Source organism: Aphanomyces astaci (assembly GCF_000520075.1).
Source record: "Aphanomyces astaci strain APO3 unplaced genomic scaffold supercont1.16, whole genome shotgun sequence".
Lineage (NCBI taxonomy): Eukaryota > Oomycota > Saprolegniomycetes > Saprolegniales > Verrucalvaceae > Aphanomyces > Aphanomyces astaci.
Window position 1 is genome coordinate 490,706 of NW_009798279.1, and position 16,240 is coordinate 506,945.

General features: G+C 50.2%; 2 protein-coding genes and 1 non-coding gene across 3 annotated transcripts; all 3 read left to right on the plus strand.

The window, feature by feature from the left end:
* Nucleotides 1-3,953: 3,953 nt before the first annotated feature.
* On the plus strand, nt 3,954-5,123 carry H257_07636 (hypothetical protein; the record flags this gene model as incomplete). Its single annotated transcript, XM_009833224.1, has 1 exon — nt 3,954-5,123. One exon carries the CDS (start codon nt 3,954-3,956, stop codon nt 5,121-5,123), a length of 1,170 nt encoding a protein of 389 aa, XP_009831526.1.
* Nucleotides 5,124-5,532: 409 nt separating this feature from the next.
* On the plus strand, nt 5,533-5,604 carry H257_07637. The gene has a single exon. It is a non-coding gene; the product is annotated as a tRNA-Met (tRNA).
* Nucleotides 5,605-6,689: 1,085 nt separating this feature from the next.
* H257_07638 (hypothetical protein) lies at nt 6,690-7,136 on the plus strand (the record flags this gene model as incomplete). Its single annotated transcript, XM_009833225.1, has 1 exon — nt 6,690-7,136. The coding sequence occupies one exon, from the start codon at nt 6,690-6,692 to the stop codon at nt 7,134-7,136; it is 447 nt and encodes a 148-aa protein (XP_009831527.1).
* Nucleotides 7,137-16,240: the final 9,104 nt, after the last annotated feature.

The window sequence follows — 16,240 nt, forward strand, 5'->3', positions numbered from 1 at the left end:
GTCTGCTCTCCGACCGCGGATCAAACTTCGTCTCCGAACTGGCCACGACGATGTATGCCACGCTAGGCATCAACAAGCTGGCGCCTGTGGCCTACCACTCTCAAGGACAAGGTCTAGTCGAACGGTTCAACCATACGATCATTCAGATGCTCAAGATCTATGTGAATGACCATCAGACGGACTGGGACACCTATCTACCGCGTCTGCTCTTTGTGTATCGCACGTCGCACCACGAAACTCTTGGAGACTCCCCCTACTTTTGCCTCTTTGGATGTGACCCCACGTTGCCGTTGGACTTGGCGTTTATGAACGCCGAGCCCTCCTGGAAGTTCGACGACTTGTCCCAATATAAGCGTCGTCTGACCGCGTCTTGGAAAGAGACACGAAACCTCGTGGAACAACAACTGATCAACGGTCAAACAAGAGTGCAAGGACCAAGGCTAACCAAAAACCAATCGAGTTAGGCGAACAGACAGCCGTCTGGGACTACAAATACTTCGCCAAGTCGTCTCGACCAGACGATCATCGGACGACTAAGCTAGCCACGCATTGGCATGGACCCTTCCGAGTCGAACGTAAAATGGGACCAAACACGTACAAGATCGACATACCATCACACCCTGACAAGATGGTAACTGTGAACGTCGACCGACTCAAACCATTTCGGGGCTACTATTCACGACCGTTCGACGACGAGATCCCCGAAGCTGACGAAGCTTCCGACGAATTATCGATCGACTGCCTACCCTCGTCCAGCTTCGTGGAACGAGTGTCCTTTCCAGATGACGACGTTGCTTACTCATCTACCTCGTCGCCGATTTTCCTGGTAGTCGACCGACGTTTACCTAACTCCCGCGAATTGGAGTACTTGGTCGAACAAACCCCAAACGCTGGTTCAGTTCTAGACTACCTCGACAACAAGGACGCACACATCAAAGCCAAATGGATTACTGAATACGCTTCACGACAGACCCTACTAACGATTCATTAACGTCACCCCTCGGACGTCCGCTGGTTGACCTCCCAACACGTCAGTATTATCCACGGGCAGCCCTGTACTTAACCGCACCGCTTTCGCCTGACCCAAGACCGCTACAAACTCACCTTGCAGGTTGGGGTCGATCGAGTTCTGCCTCGCTACCCAGACGAGTTGTTCGTAAATACCTGCTGGAAATCGCACAAAGGGGAAAGGACTGCCACGCGTCGCCGCCAGGCCCGAGTTCGCCTCGTCGTACATGGGACCCACCCAACCTGGCGCCTTCTTGAGTCGCATCTGTGCAGAGAAGAAGTCCCAAGCCCACGTCTCGTGCATCGCAGCTGGCAACGCTGGGTCGAACGTGTAGGCCTGAAAACGTGGTAGACGCATGCCTCCCGAAAACGCGACGATGTCGGGCCATGGGCTCGTCCCGTGCGTCTCGATGTATCGTACGGTCTCGTCTTCGCCCAGGCTGGTCTGCATCGACGCCAGACTGTACGGCTCTTGCGTGATCTCGGCCCAATACGGGTGGACATTGTGAAACAGAAAGTGGAACGCCGACGTCCCGGCGAACCTATGCAGCCAGCCTTACCCACTCGTTCTTGGCTTTCTCTTGTTTGTGTTTGGGATCGTTGGACGAAGCATGGACCTAGCCACTGGCATCACCACAACTACCACATCCGATCCAGAAATACCGGTTCCAAATAACCTCGCCGTGCTTCTCCCAAAACCGGCGTAGGCTGTAATTCCACGACCGTTCAGCCTTCGTCTGACCTGGCACGAACGACACAAAGTTCTCCACCCATTGCTCCCACGGTTTCCGATCACGCGCTGCGATGTAAGCCTTCTTCACGGCCTCAGACAAGGAATGTCGGATGTGCTCCAGACGTTTCACCCCTTCCTCATCAATTCGAAGCGAACTGGCCAGCTTCGCTTGGTGTTTCATCCGCTTGTGTGATTGGGCGACAGTCGATATCGTCGGGGGCGACGGCCGCTTCAAGCGACTCAACTGTTTCGTGCTGGACGAGTCGACGACGCTGGTGACAAGGAGCTCTACCTCCGACTCGGTGTCTTCATCGTCCGACGCGCTACGGCTGCCCCCGTTTTCTTCTCCTTTCTCATCGATCGTCTTGCCCTCGTCCTCATCGGAGTCCAGGCCTTGCACGCTAGCTTTCATCTTCCTCTCCGCTCGAAACGCGGCCACGGACGCCTCTTGGTGTACTTTAGACTTCATGGACAGGCCGGGCTGTGCGGTATACCATTGGAGGTACTCGCCCACCGTGTAGTCTTCCGGCGTTTCTGGCACCCATCGATCGAACTCGTCCTGCTGCGCCTCCGCCAACGCCACGATCTTATTCGCCAATGCCAGCCGTCGCTGATGAGCGGCGTCTTGGCCTGCGCTGCTGCTCTATTAGCCTTGTCTGCCTGACGATCAGTCTGCCGCAAGATAGCCGCCTCGCTCTGGATCTCCGCGTTGCGACGAGTCAAAGACAATACCGTACTTCGTATGTTAAAGCGATCACGATGTTAAGAGCATCAAGTGGTACATCCTACATCTTTCTATATTTATCACCCAAAGTGGATATATAATGTTTTGAGGTAAATGGTCAAAAGTTTGCCTCACGGAATTAATTCCTCTCAATTCAAATATATACGCTTCTTGGTGTGCTTTGGACTTCATGGATAGGCTAGGCTGTGCGGTATACCATTGGAGGTACTCGCCCACCGTGTAGTCTTCCGGCGTTTCTGGCACCCATCGATCGAACTCGTCCTGCTGCGCCTCCGCCAACACCACGATCTTGTTCGCCAATGCCAGCCGTCGCTGATGAGCGGCGTCGTTGACCTGCGCTGCTGCTCGTTTAGCCTCGTCTGCCTAACGATCTGTCTGCCGCAAGGTAGCCGCCTCGCTCTGGATCTCCGCGTTGCGAGGAGTCAAAGGCAACAACGTCGACCGCTTCTTCTTCCCGGCTGCCCCTGACGTGGGAATCATGACGCGTAAGTTGGGAAATGCCCTACCCAGAGAACCACAAATCGACGATCCTACCAACTGGCCGAAGTCAACTCATGGTCGCCTCTGATTGGCTGCCTGACAGAGTGATGGATGGAGACTGCAGTCAGTTCCCGTCTGACCGACTATTCCCTTGTTTTCCGACATATTTCGTCAAATCATCTGCCCAGTCTGCGATATTATGTCCGTCCAGTCTGAGACTACCAGCACCTGGCCCCGGGTGCCGTCGTACATTTTGTCGCGGCCTCGTCGTACCGATCTCCATGACCATTCACTTTCACGCGACCTCCTTCCGGCTCCTCCATTTACACCACTATCCTCGGCTTTGTCTGTTGTCAGCACCAGCATCACTACTTTTGTGGCAACGAAAACCGGCTATGTGCAAACTGGCCATTTTACCCTTTTGACCTACCCGACACCACCTACCCAACTCCGTCGATTCATATCTAATTCGACGAGAGGGTCAAATCTTCGCCGCGGGACTTGTGACGGAGCTGGAGCATGGGCTTGTACTACTATACCACATCGTGGTATTACCATCGCAAAGGTATATTATTCGACGGGCCGACTACCTTCGAATTTGACCGTCTTGCCTATTATTCTACAGGACCTTTCCCCAAAGGTCGTCAGCCTTAGCTAGTTTTTAGATAGTTCACTTTTACATTTGCCTAACATTTGGATCTACTCCTTTCTTGCTGTGTTCTTCTTGGCCAGGCCGAGAGTATCCGGTCTTGAAGCCCGAACCTCCGGACCTTCGTAACTTTTGTGCGTATAACCCCTACGACCGTCACAGAACTCACGGACGATCAATGAACGGCATTGTACCATCGTCTTGTACAGCTCAATAAGAACGGCCGTGTCGGTTCCGGGGACATGAAGGAGCTCATGCGCACGTTCAATGTCTCCCAATAAACCATATCCCGCATTTGGCTCCGAGGATGCCAGACGGCTGCTGAGACGGGATGCGCCATGGTTGCGTCAAGGAAGAAAAGTCGCTGTGGTGCGCCCCGCAAGTACGATGGTGACAGCGTACGAAACGTCGTCACAAATGTGCCGTCGTACCGACGATCCAACTTCCGTTCATTGGCGGCTGCAACTGGGATACCCAACACTTCGCTTTGGAATCTCCTGCAGGCCAACAAACTTTGCCGCCGCACGAGCCGTGTGAAGCCCATGTTGTCCGTCAAGCAAAAGTCCGACCGCTTCAAATTCGTCCAGAAGTTCGTGCGGGTGGGTCATGGTCGCTATCGTGTGTGGCATGACGTGTTGGACTATGTGCACCTCAATGAGAAGTGGTTCTACATCACTCAAATCAATCACCGCGACTACCTTTGGCATGATGAACCCATTCCCCAACGGAAGGTCCAATCCAAGCGCCACATCACTAAGGTGATGTTCTTGTGTGCGGTTGCGCGGCCTAGATTTGACTTTGGACGGCGCGTCATGTGGGATGGCAAGATTGGACTGTGGCCCATCGTCGAAACCAAAGTGGCGGCACGTCGGAGCAAGAACCGTGACCGTGGCACGCCCGTCACTGTCCCCATGACGGTGACAAAGCCCATCTACCGTCGACTGTTAGTTGACAAGGTTATACCAGCTATCCAAGCGAAGTGGCCTGGGCAGCGTGGTGGTACAATTTACCTGCAGCAAAACAACGCGCGACCGCATGTTGCTGTTGACGACGCAGAGGTGGTGGCTGCCAGCCGCAAGAATGGCTGGAACATACAGCTGGTCGCGCAGCCAGCAATGAGTCCGAACTTCAACGTCCTGGACCTTGGTTTCTTCAACGCTATCCAAAGTCTCCAGCACCAGACTGCTATGCGGACAATTGACGATCTTATTGCGTCCGTTCAAGACGCGTATTCAAGCCTGGCAAGCCAAGTTTGGGACAAGACCTTTATGACATTGCAAAAGGTGATGGAAGAAGCGTTCAAGTTGGAAGGTGACAACATCTACAAGCTGCCTCACTTGAAGAAGGACTTGCAATTGAAGTCTGGAACAGTGGCATTGAGACCACCATGCGATGAAGATGTGACGCTTGAACTCGATGCTCTAGAGTCTCGTTTGGACGATGAGCACCTCGTTGGCGAAATCGTGGGCATGCTTGGCCCAGCGTTGAATATTGTTGACGACGCTTGAAAGTCTCTGGGCAATCCCCAATGTGAGCAGCACATCATGCAGTACCTGGTCGTAATTTTTGGATTTTGAATAAAAATACATTACACATATGGTTTTGGCCGAATCCTTCATACAAAACCAAAACATTTTACGTCGAAGTACCCACGAAAAAAGTTCACACAGGTATTTCTGAACGGAGGAAGTACTTTTTTAACTCTTTTTGTGCGATTTTTTACGCAACTCTCTATACCAAAAGTAAAAAAAGAGGTCCTTCAAGTCTTTTTCTAAATCGTGAAAAAAAAAGAGTTAACTGTAAATCGATTTTGATTGGCCCATGCTATTTCTGAAAACTACTTGGAACTTCCCCTTACATCTTTTTTCATAACTAATAAACTAAGAGTATAAATAGTGGATAATAGAATAAAGTAAAGTTGTTGTAGTTCAATTGGTAGAGCGTAGGAATCATAATCCTAAAGTTATAGGTTCAAGTCCTATAAAAATAGTCGATATTTTTTAAAAAGAATTAAAAAAGAAACAAATTAAAAATTGAATTCTATAAAAATTTACTAGTAGTCGTTATTTTTTATAAAGAATTAAAAAAGAAGAACAAATTAAAAATTCAATTTTACTGTTAGGAACAAGATAAAAGGCAAAAAATCAAACTTCATACAACTTAAATGTTTCACATTTAAAAATTAAAGAGATTTTTGTTTACATTAATTTAAATTTATTAATATATTTATGAATCATAAAATATAATTCTTATCTATCTACTTCACCGAAAACAATATCTTCTGTTCCAATAATAGTTACTACATCAGCTATCATATGATCTCTACAAATAGAATCCAATGCTTGTAAATGTGGAAATCCTGGAGATTTGCTCGTGTTCTTGTGAACAATACATTGGCGCGTATCGCAAGTGAAAGGCCACTTGGACCTGCGAAGATCCTGGCTTGTCGTGTGCCAGCTATGGCAAGTGCAGCTGGTTTCGTTGACATCATACATAAAATACTTTAATCTGAACGTAACAACTATGATGCGCATACCGTGATGCAAGGCGTTGTCGAGTGAGGATTACAGTAACAGAGGAATGGAGGACTTGCCGCACTGACATGACACGGAAAGGCGTAGTAGTAGTACACTAGGACGTAGAAAACAGAACACCTGTCCCAGCCAACTGCCGGAATCTCACTCTTGGTTCTGCAGCACCGTGGTAACATCATGTCAATCAAGTGTGCGGTTTGCAGGGAGTCGGCACTCCCCCATTTGGTTGTTTGTGTTGGTACTGACGTGGGAAACAACACAAAGTATACTTCAATTCCAGTGACCTACGGAACTGAGAGCAATGGTGAAGAACGCAAAAGATCGCGCCCAGAAGCCTAAAGCCGCTGCAACGGCGCCAGCAGCAGCGGGCAGCGAGACTGAAGAAGAAGTACCAGTGACGGAGCTACCGTTGATCCCGGTTGTCGGAGAGACCACGGATGTGCTGCCGGTTATAGAAGAGTCCAAAAGCGAAGAAGTTGGAAGACAATGTAAGAGCTGGCCAAGGCGAACAAGGTCACGGGTAGCGCGCGAGCGGCGTCCATGACCTGGGACGAATCGCGGCGGCGATATGGCGGCCAAACCATGGGACCGAACTCGGAACAATTACCACGACCCCCGATCGAAGGCGCCTATGTCGACGAAGACTACCCTACGCACGAAACGTCCGAAGCAGAGAAGCGAGCGAGCGAAAAGGCGGAAACCCGAGCCAACCTACGTACGGAACGACGGAATCGACCGGACAATACTCCTGACAGTGAGGAAGGGGAAAAGGAATACCAGGAAGAACAGCGTAAGCAAGCTGGGCGGCGGCGGATCAACAAGGCCAACCGTCCCCCAACGGAAAAGCGTGTCGACCACGCCAAAGTGGCGCGTGCGCCCCATGACCGCCGGATGCTGGACACAAGTATACCAAGCAGCTCGGGATGGGGACCACTTTCGAGCGGACCACCGACACCAAGCAGCGGAGACTCCAGTGGACCTTCATAGGTGGTGACAGATGTCCAACCCCTCACCTGTATGGACAGAACTTTCCTGGTGAGTTGGGTGAAGAAGAGGGAAATATATGAGGACAAGTTACGGGCGAATGCGCAACTCATGGGTGGCGAGTGGCGACGGAGTGCTGTGTGATGGATCCCTTCCATTGACCACAGCCTCCTGAAGGCTACTACATGCACTTATGTGTGGCGAGTGCCTGTGGAACAACCCAGTGAGGACGACTACCGCGATTGCATCATGGAAATCGTCGGGCAACAGCGACCAATCAAGTGGACACCCACCATGTCAGACATACAAATCTACGGTCGGGCGCTGAGCGTTGACCCCCATAGAGACGTGACTAGCCGCCTGGTGTCATTTATGGAGCGGGTGGATGATTTGATCGATGAGAACGGTTTACGTCAACAACTCAAGGACTCAACCATGCTGAGAATGTTCGTGAAGGTGGTAGCAGCGCATCTCACACCCAGCTACCTGCGCGACAGAGTGGAAGAGCAAACGAAGACCGTGCCGGCGAACGACCTGGTGGCCTTTGCGGACATCCTATGCGAACAGCTCGATCGAACGCATGATGCAGACATGGTCAACCAACAAAGGAACAGCTATGGGTCAAAGCGTGGCCGTGAAGAAGACGACCAAGGATGTTGCATTAGTAGGCATGCGAAGAACGCCAACTACAGACAACGAGGGAATTTAAGGCTCATCGAAGTTTTGAGTGTCACACACTTTTTTCAGCCAATCAGCAGCAAATCACGAAATACTTAAATTTCTATTGGTGAATTTTTATAATATGTTTCGAATTTCGAACTACGCTATCCAGTCATATCGTGAAATTTGCGCTACACACAGAACTTCGATGAGCCTTAAATTCCCTCGTTGTCTGTAAGCTGTTCGAGACCAGCGGGAATTCCGAGGAAATTACCCACGTCCACCGGGTGGATACATCAAGTCGGTAAGAAGTGCGGTGATGTGGTCCCCGTCGACCCAGAAACGAGCGGGGGGGGCACCAGCCACGAAGTACGGACCGCAAGCGAATTGGGGGCCAAAGACACTATGGCCGCCCTGCCCAAATGAAGCGCGCCCTCGATTTGCACCTGGCCGAGATGACCGCGGCATTCTGTGCTTTGTCTGCCAGCAGCCAAGACACATGGCCCGGGAGTGTCCCAACAAAAAAGACGGGGATAGCGGTGATACAAGCTGGAAGAAGAGCAAGAACGCCGTCAAGCGGTCCCAGGCGCGGGAGCGCAAAGCTAATATGCAAGCGAAGCGAATGAAGAAGCCCCCACCGCCCACCATGGAAGATGATGGACGCTGGATGCGGCTTAACAGTGTGCTGGAAGTTCCATACTGCCCGGACACCGGCGCAGACCAGAACATTATGCCACAGGTCATGGTGGATGAACTTCAAGCGTTACAGCCCCAACTTCAAGTTGTCAAGTTGGCGGCTCCATTTGTGGGAACAGCATGTAATCAGATGCCATTCGAAGCAACCTCCTACCATTCGCTGACAATGCAGACGGCCGCTGGACCAGTCAAGTTGCCAGGCAAGCGCCGCTGTTATGTGGTCAACGATGGAGATGAGTTCCTCGTCTCGGATGACACCCTCAAGACCATTGGTTTCGACATCGACCGCCTGTTGGAACAGGTGGCGCGCCTACAAGTGGATGAAGACGGCGACGACTGGAGAAGCTGGTGCCGATTGCATGGAGTTGCCCCAGCGATCGGCCATCCGAGGCGCTTCCATGAAGGCGGTGCTACCTGTAGCCAAGAATGAAGTTGAGGGAACCCTGCAAGGCATAATCAAAGGCGTAGTCGATAACGGATTTCCAATGGTACATGTTAACCCGCTCGGATGGGAAGCAATGTGCAAGTCAAGTATACATAAGAAATATCTCGATTAAACTATGTAAAGTGGCCGATGAGAATATTTCTCATGCGCAAGTTCAACTTAAGCGTATTAATATACTCAGAATCGCTATTAATATTCCAACCATTGTCCCGATGAGAAATACTCTCATTGGCAGAGCCAATAGAATGGCGGGATTTGGGCTACCTTTTCATGATTGGCTATCTTGCTCTGAACTCAATCCAAATACTATGATTTAATTGGCTAATCCTGCCAATGAGAATATTTCTCATTGGGAAATCTCGTCCATCTTAGCGGGTTAAGTACTTGTGGGATGTGCTCAGCAAGCATGAAATCTGGCGCCTCAAGTTCGACAGGTCAGACCCACCAGTGAAAGTGAAGTCGCTGAAGGTGACCCCGAAGGATGGGTTTGTTCCTTACCGATGCAATGGAAGGAAGCACAACCTCCTGGAGGAAAGGTTCCTCAAGTTGTTTGCACAAGAACTACTCGATGCAGGCGTGATCAAGAGCAACCAGCAGAGTGCGTGGTGTAGCCCGGTGAATCCACTTCTTAAGCCAGATGGGCGCGAGTCATTGAAGTCGGCCGACAAATGGAGCGACGATGACGTGCTCAAGAACTATCGGCAGACCAACGACTACTGCGTCGTGAACCGAGCCGAAGAAGGCTGGGACAATGCCGAAGAAGGCGGGACAATGCCATTCCTAGCTACCATCCTACAAAACCAGCGTGGCAAGAAAGCGATGGGCGTGTTTGACCTGCCCAAGTGCTTTTGGCAGTTCCCATTACACCCAGACAGCTGTCGTTCGTGCTGAATGGATGCCTATACACCCCGGGCCGGGTGATGCAAGGCCATGTGGACCGTGACCTATACGTGTAATCAACGAACGAGGAGTGCTAAAGGACCTGCTCTACAAGAACATTCTGATCTGGATCGACGGCATATTTGTGTACGCCGACACAGTGGAAGAGTACGAGGATGCTCTCAAGTCGTCCTTCGATCGAGTGGCCGAGTATGGGTTCAAGCTGAGTCCGGCCAAGACCAAGCTGTTCACGGACCAAGTCAAGTGATGCGGACGCATCATCAGTGGTGATGGCGTCAAGCAAGACCCTGAACGCATTGAACATCTGTGTGCGCTCCCCTACCCTACGAATGCGGGTGAATTGCAGCAGTTTGTGTGCGCCGTGAACTGGCTGCGGGACGCGATGACAGAGTACGCACAGACTGTCGACCCACTGCAGCAGTGTCTGACGAAGGCCCTCGACGGCAACGGCAAGAAGAAGCGGATCGCGTCTGGTGTTCAATTGGAACTGACTGACGGCGAGAAGCAAGCGTTTGACGCCGTAAAATCCAAGCTACGATCATCGGTGGAACTATCTCACCCGCGTGACGACGCCATGAGGTGGCTGTTTACGGATGCGAGCGATTATTGATGGTCTATTGTGGTAACAATTCGATGATGACAGCCCAGTCCAAGAACATCGTCACGAACTATGTCAGTCGGGGATGTTTGCGGGCGCCCAGAAGGCGTGGTCAGTCATCGAGAAGAGGCCTACCCTATTGCGCGTGCGAGAAGCTCAATTACATGCTTATGCGACCTACGGGGTTCAAGATGTACTGTGACCACAAGAACCTCATCCATGTATTTGCCCCGGGCGAAGAATGGAAGGTGCACACACGCGGCAAACTCATGCGATGGGCTGCCATTATTGGCGGCTATCGTTATTAAATCATACACATCGACGGCATCCACAACCTTTGCGCGGAAAATGATGAGCCGTTGGGGTCAGCCGACACTAAGTCTGGCGACCAAGCGGGTAAAAATACGTCGGGGATATGGCTGGTCAACGAAGATCAAAACGCGCAAAGTCCCTCCACCGGCACAACCAAAACTGCGGCCGCTGGACAAAGGACTTTGTGTGGCCATGTGTGGCGGACCCACTGCGGCAGTGCCGGACATCGGGTCATGCAGCGTTAATGGCTACAATTCCGCCGCCTGTTCTATGTGGACCGCTTGGCCGACAGGGCCAGTGAATTTCTCCATGGCTGCTTATTGTACCGTCATGTAAAAGGGGGAAGGGTGGTCCATCGACCGTATGCTCCGAGATGGCACGCGAAAGAGCGCAACGAAGGAATCCACTTCGACTACCTCTACATGGGCGAAGCGTACAGTGGCGCTAAGTACGTGCTGGTACTCAAAGACGACCTTACCCACTACTGCGAGCTCATTGCATGCGATGGCCCCACGAGCCAAGTATGCATGGATGCCCTGGTGGACTGGACAAACCGGTTTGGAATGCCGCGAGTCTGGGTCATCGACCAAGGAACCCACTTCAAAAACGTGGCCATGAAGGTGCTAGCCCACCAGTTCAAGGTCCATCATGGCCTAACCTTGGCCTACTGCCCTTGGCGCAATGGAACGGTTGAGCGGATGAACCGCGACATCCTTCAAGTGATGCGGGTCATGCTGCGAGAGTACCAGCTAGCCGAACAAGAATGGCACTACCTATTGCCGGTGGTCCAAGCCAACCTGAACCAAACACCGGTAGCATCCCTGACGAGCAAGTCGCCTATGGAGCTGTTTACGGCTTTAAACCTGACGACCCCCCTGGATGTCGTCGCGGTGGGCATGAAAAAGGAACTCCGAGAGAGCGACTGGACAGTCAAGGACATCCCCAAGAACCTGGACAAGCTGCGTACTAGCCTGTAAGTCATGCACAAGGAAGTCCTGGAAAAGAATGCAACGCGTGCGGCGAAGGCGACTGAAAAGTACGAGAGCAGCGCAATGATTATGTGCTTGGGTCCCACGTCGACGAACGTTACCATCCCAAGCTGCTCGTAATCTGGACTGGCCCCTACCGGATGGGCGAATTCTCCGTTGTGCTGGAGCACCTGGTGACTCATGAGCTGCGGGAAGCCCACACATCAAGAGTCAAGCTCTACGCCGAAGACAAGCTGGAAGTGACCGACGAGATCCTCGAACGCGTTTCCGAGCAAGGGATCATGCTGAAGGTCCATCGAGGGATACAAGTTTGTGTCCGGATGTGAAAGATTCATGCTGGAAGTGTTTTGGGAAGGTTTTGAGGATATCGAGTCCTCATGGGAACCGCTGCAGAAGTTCATGCATGAATGCCCGGCCGGGGTGAAAAACTACGTTGAAGGCGTGAAGAAAGCGAGCGAAGGCGATGTGTTGCAAGGCGATGAATCGAGCGAGCGTGAAGATTAGCGAGGCCCAATTGTGTCCTGCTGGACATGGAATGGGGGGGGGTGTTGTAAGTCCCGCCATGACACAGGTGGTCGTCAACCGAGGCTACCGGGTGCCGACCCTTGGCGAACCGACACGGACAAGCGTAGTATTACTATTAGTATTACTAGTAGTACACTATGACGTAAAAAACAGAACACCTGTCCCATCCAACTGCCGGAATATCACTCTTGCTAATATGTGTATAGTATAGTGTGTACAATATCAAATACGATCGAATATATTCGAATGTGTGTTGTTTCCCACGTCAGTGCCAACACAATCAACCAAATGGGGGAGTGCCGACTCCCTGCAAACCGCACACTAGATTGACTTTGAAGTATCTGTTTTACCCAATGCCGGCTCTTTAATTCATTCTTTTAAGACATTCGATTCCGCTGAACGTTACTAACGTGTCCAACCATTGATGGGCCTACTTATTTCATTCAATTAAAATGCCAATCAACTCTGATTGGACAAAAGGCTACCTCTCGACAAATTTAACCTGCATGAATAATGGAGGGGGAAAATATTACATATTAAAGGTTCTTCAATTTTTGAACCGACGAAATGCCGCCAAGAACGCCATACACGCAGGTCACCATGGGCAAGGCCGTCCACGATGTGTTAAGCAAAGAAGAGTACTAGGAAGGACGGAATGCAACGTCCACCGAAGGTATTTGTGTGTCACTCTTTGAGTTATCCAATCATACTCAAGTATCAAAATTGGTGACTCTGATTGGCTATAATTTAAATAATGGAAATCAATAAAAATGTTAGTCGGAAATCCTTCAGGTACTCATAACCTCTTCTAATCAGTTTCACTGTACTAGCTATTGAATGCTGCATTCGGTGATTCAAAAAGTGTAATTTAATATCCTGTCGAAGTTGCATTTTCTATTTCATGTTTCTTGATTGGCTATAAATTAGGTCGAACTTCGTAGTTAATCGGCCAATAGGACAGCTGTGTCTTGTATCAACTCGAAGTTAGGGTGGGCGTTGCATTCCGTCTTTCCCAGTACACATGGCATCAACTGCTGCGGTGACCTATGGCGTTCCATCGCGGACGCTTCGGAAGCATTTGGCAAAAGCTGCCCCCGGTGTCATCGAAATACCAACATCTTTCGGTCGAGCACCCATCCTACCGCGGCAGTACGAAGAAGATCCGGCTACTTGGATTATCGGCATGGAGCGCGATGGGAAGCCTGTCGGCTATCATGAAATCGTACAGAATGCAAACGAGATTCTTGATGTCGTGCATGATACAACGAACCTAACAAGCGGATGGTACAAACGATTCCTCCATCGACACCCTGATCTGAAGACCCTGAAAGCTCAGACCCTCAGCAAGCCGCGAAATGCGGTTGACAAGTCGGCAGTTGAGGCTTTCTACCGGGAGCTGTCGCAATCAATTTCGCTGGTTGACATGGATCCATCACGTGTCTTCAACATGGACGAGACAAGCTTCTCACCGACAAATCATCAAGAAAGGTAGTTGTCCAACGAAATAGAAATATGTTTTTGTCGAGAAAGTAACGGCGTCGACGCATGGCGTGCGTGTCTGCGGTGGTAACCAAGATCCCTCCCTTGTTCGTCTTCCCTGGTGACCTGGTTTCTACCGAAGCGTGCGAGAGTCTGACCATTGCTGGAGCCGCCATTACGACGTCGGAGAAGATATGGACAAATTCGTTCATTTGCCGCAAGTGGATGCCCATGCTCAGCGTGAATATCCCATCGTCTGACGGGGGGCCAGTTTTGTTGATTCTTGACGGGTGCTCGTCACACTACTCTAAGTACATCTACGACGCTGCCACGTCATTGGGGATTTTGCTGCAATTCTAACCAGCCAACGCGACCCATCTATTCCAGCCCCTGGATGTTACTGTTTTCCGACCGTTCAAACAAGCGATTCGAAACCAAATCGCTGACCACTGTTGGACTGACGTCAGCTCCAACATCAGCAAGTAGAATGAAATCAAGATCGCGTGTTGAGTTTGGGGTCACGATACAAGTCAAACAGCAATTACCAACGGCTTTGTGTGCACTGGGTAGTCTCCCCCATCGTTGGACAAGATGCTGTATCGGCCGTCGACTTTTAAGCCTGTCGAAGTGGACGAAGAAGGAGTACAAGCATCGTGGCTGCAACGTATCGATTTAGTTTTTCCACTTGAGAAGAAGCGAAAAAATGTGACAAGGAAGACGTTGACGGTTAGTGGTAAGTTTATCACGGCCGCATACCACGAGTTGCTTCAAGCTCAATCGGTGGCGAAACCAAAGCGAAAGAAGCAGCTGTAGAAATGAACAATGAGGTCAACATTGTTGAAATAGTAGAAATTTGAATAATCTAAGCGATTAGTTGCAAAGTGGTTGGTACTGTTTGCAATTTCAAGGTAAAGGACAGTTATTAATAATAGAGTAAATGTCATTATTGATTATGCTAACAGTAACTGTAAATGTTGTTATTGTTCGAAGTTAAAAGACACAAGAACAAGAATTTGTTTTGGTTAACGTTATACTAACTGTAATGATTTATTCCAACTGAGACTCCAATACCGGTACGTGATACCTGTTCAGACTTGGTAAACCTCTATTAATTTTTATTTCTCGCTGGATGTAAAAAAACTGACACCTTGTTTTCAACACATTGTAGATTCCATGAAGGCTATTGTGCTAACGATGGCAAAGTGGGCCGCGTCGACTGCCCCGTGAAGACACGAACCGCGTTATTACTTTACGCGACATCATTCACGAAGTATACCGCAAAACCTACGACCGCGTCGACTAAACATTACCGTGATGTTGATCACGAAGTAGAACGCGACGAAAAATGCCTCGTCAACTACTCCGCGAAGACAAGAATCGTGTCGACAACTATGCGATGTTTACCGTGATATCGATCACGAAGTATACTCCGAAGTCAAACACCGCATTGATACTCCGCTACGATTACTAGAGTGTCGACTACTGCAATAAGCACTTAAGTCGACTATTTCCGCGACAAGATTATCGCGTAGACAACGGCTGCGACAAGTCCACGACGACAACTCTGTGTCGACTACGTCAGCAAAATGTATTATCACCATATATTTCGCGATAAGTTTTGCGTAGATTTTCGCGGCGACTACGTCCGTGAAGACTTCTAGGTCTCTCTAAACGACTACCACGTATGAATATATATTCCGCGACATTTTTTCGGCGTAGAATACCACGTGAAAACCAACGTGACTTTGTGCGCAATTCGCTGCCACTATCACAGTCGACGCGCCTCGCATACTGTATAAGGCTGCGCCCCATAGCAACCTCAGTAGAAGCGAATGTTGCGCCTCAACCCCAACGTTAGTGTTTCAGAATACATGCGTCAACGTGACCAGACTATTTATTGATGTCTTCACGCACACATGTCGGCATGTATACCTCGACAGGTTAGCAATCAACAACATTCGAATGTTGCATTTTTCGGGACTTCACAAGTCGACCGACAAAACACGTATAAATCGTACTTTCGCTGTTTTTGAAGACACTAGTCCGTAATATAGCTGGTGCAGCCGATGGCCACCAACTCCAAGTTTTTCGGGTGTGGCACAGTTCGACTTGACGTCGCTGGCGCCATCGGCGACCGAACATCATTTATCTGAAGGACGGGTATAACATCCAGATCATTTGTTGGACGTGCCCTACACATGGATAGGTGTCGTCTCCATCACTCCAACCGAGTGGAAGCTCTCCACGATCACCGTCGTTTCTCGCACCATGTCACTGCATGGTATTTACCACACTTGTTGTAGGTGAAGATATATTTTGTTCAGTGTTCCTCACGAATACCCTGCGTCAACCACAATTAGTGGGGGACACGCCGCATCGTCTGTGGCATCAATACCATGTAGACTACGACGACTACGTGTCTTGGGTGCATGCCTTACACCCTTGTAGCACATCCATGCGTGTGAACAAGCTGCATCCGAGGCATTTTGTGTACGTACAATGG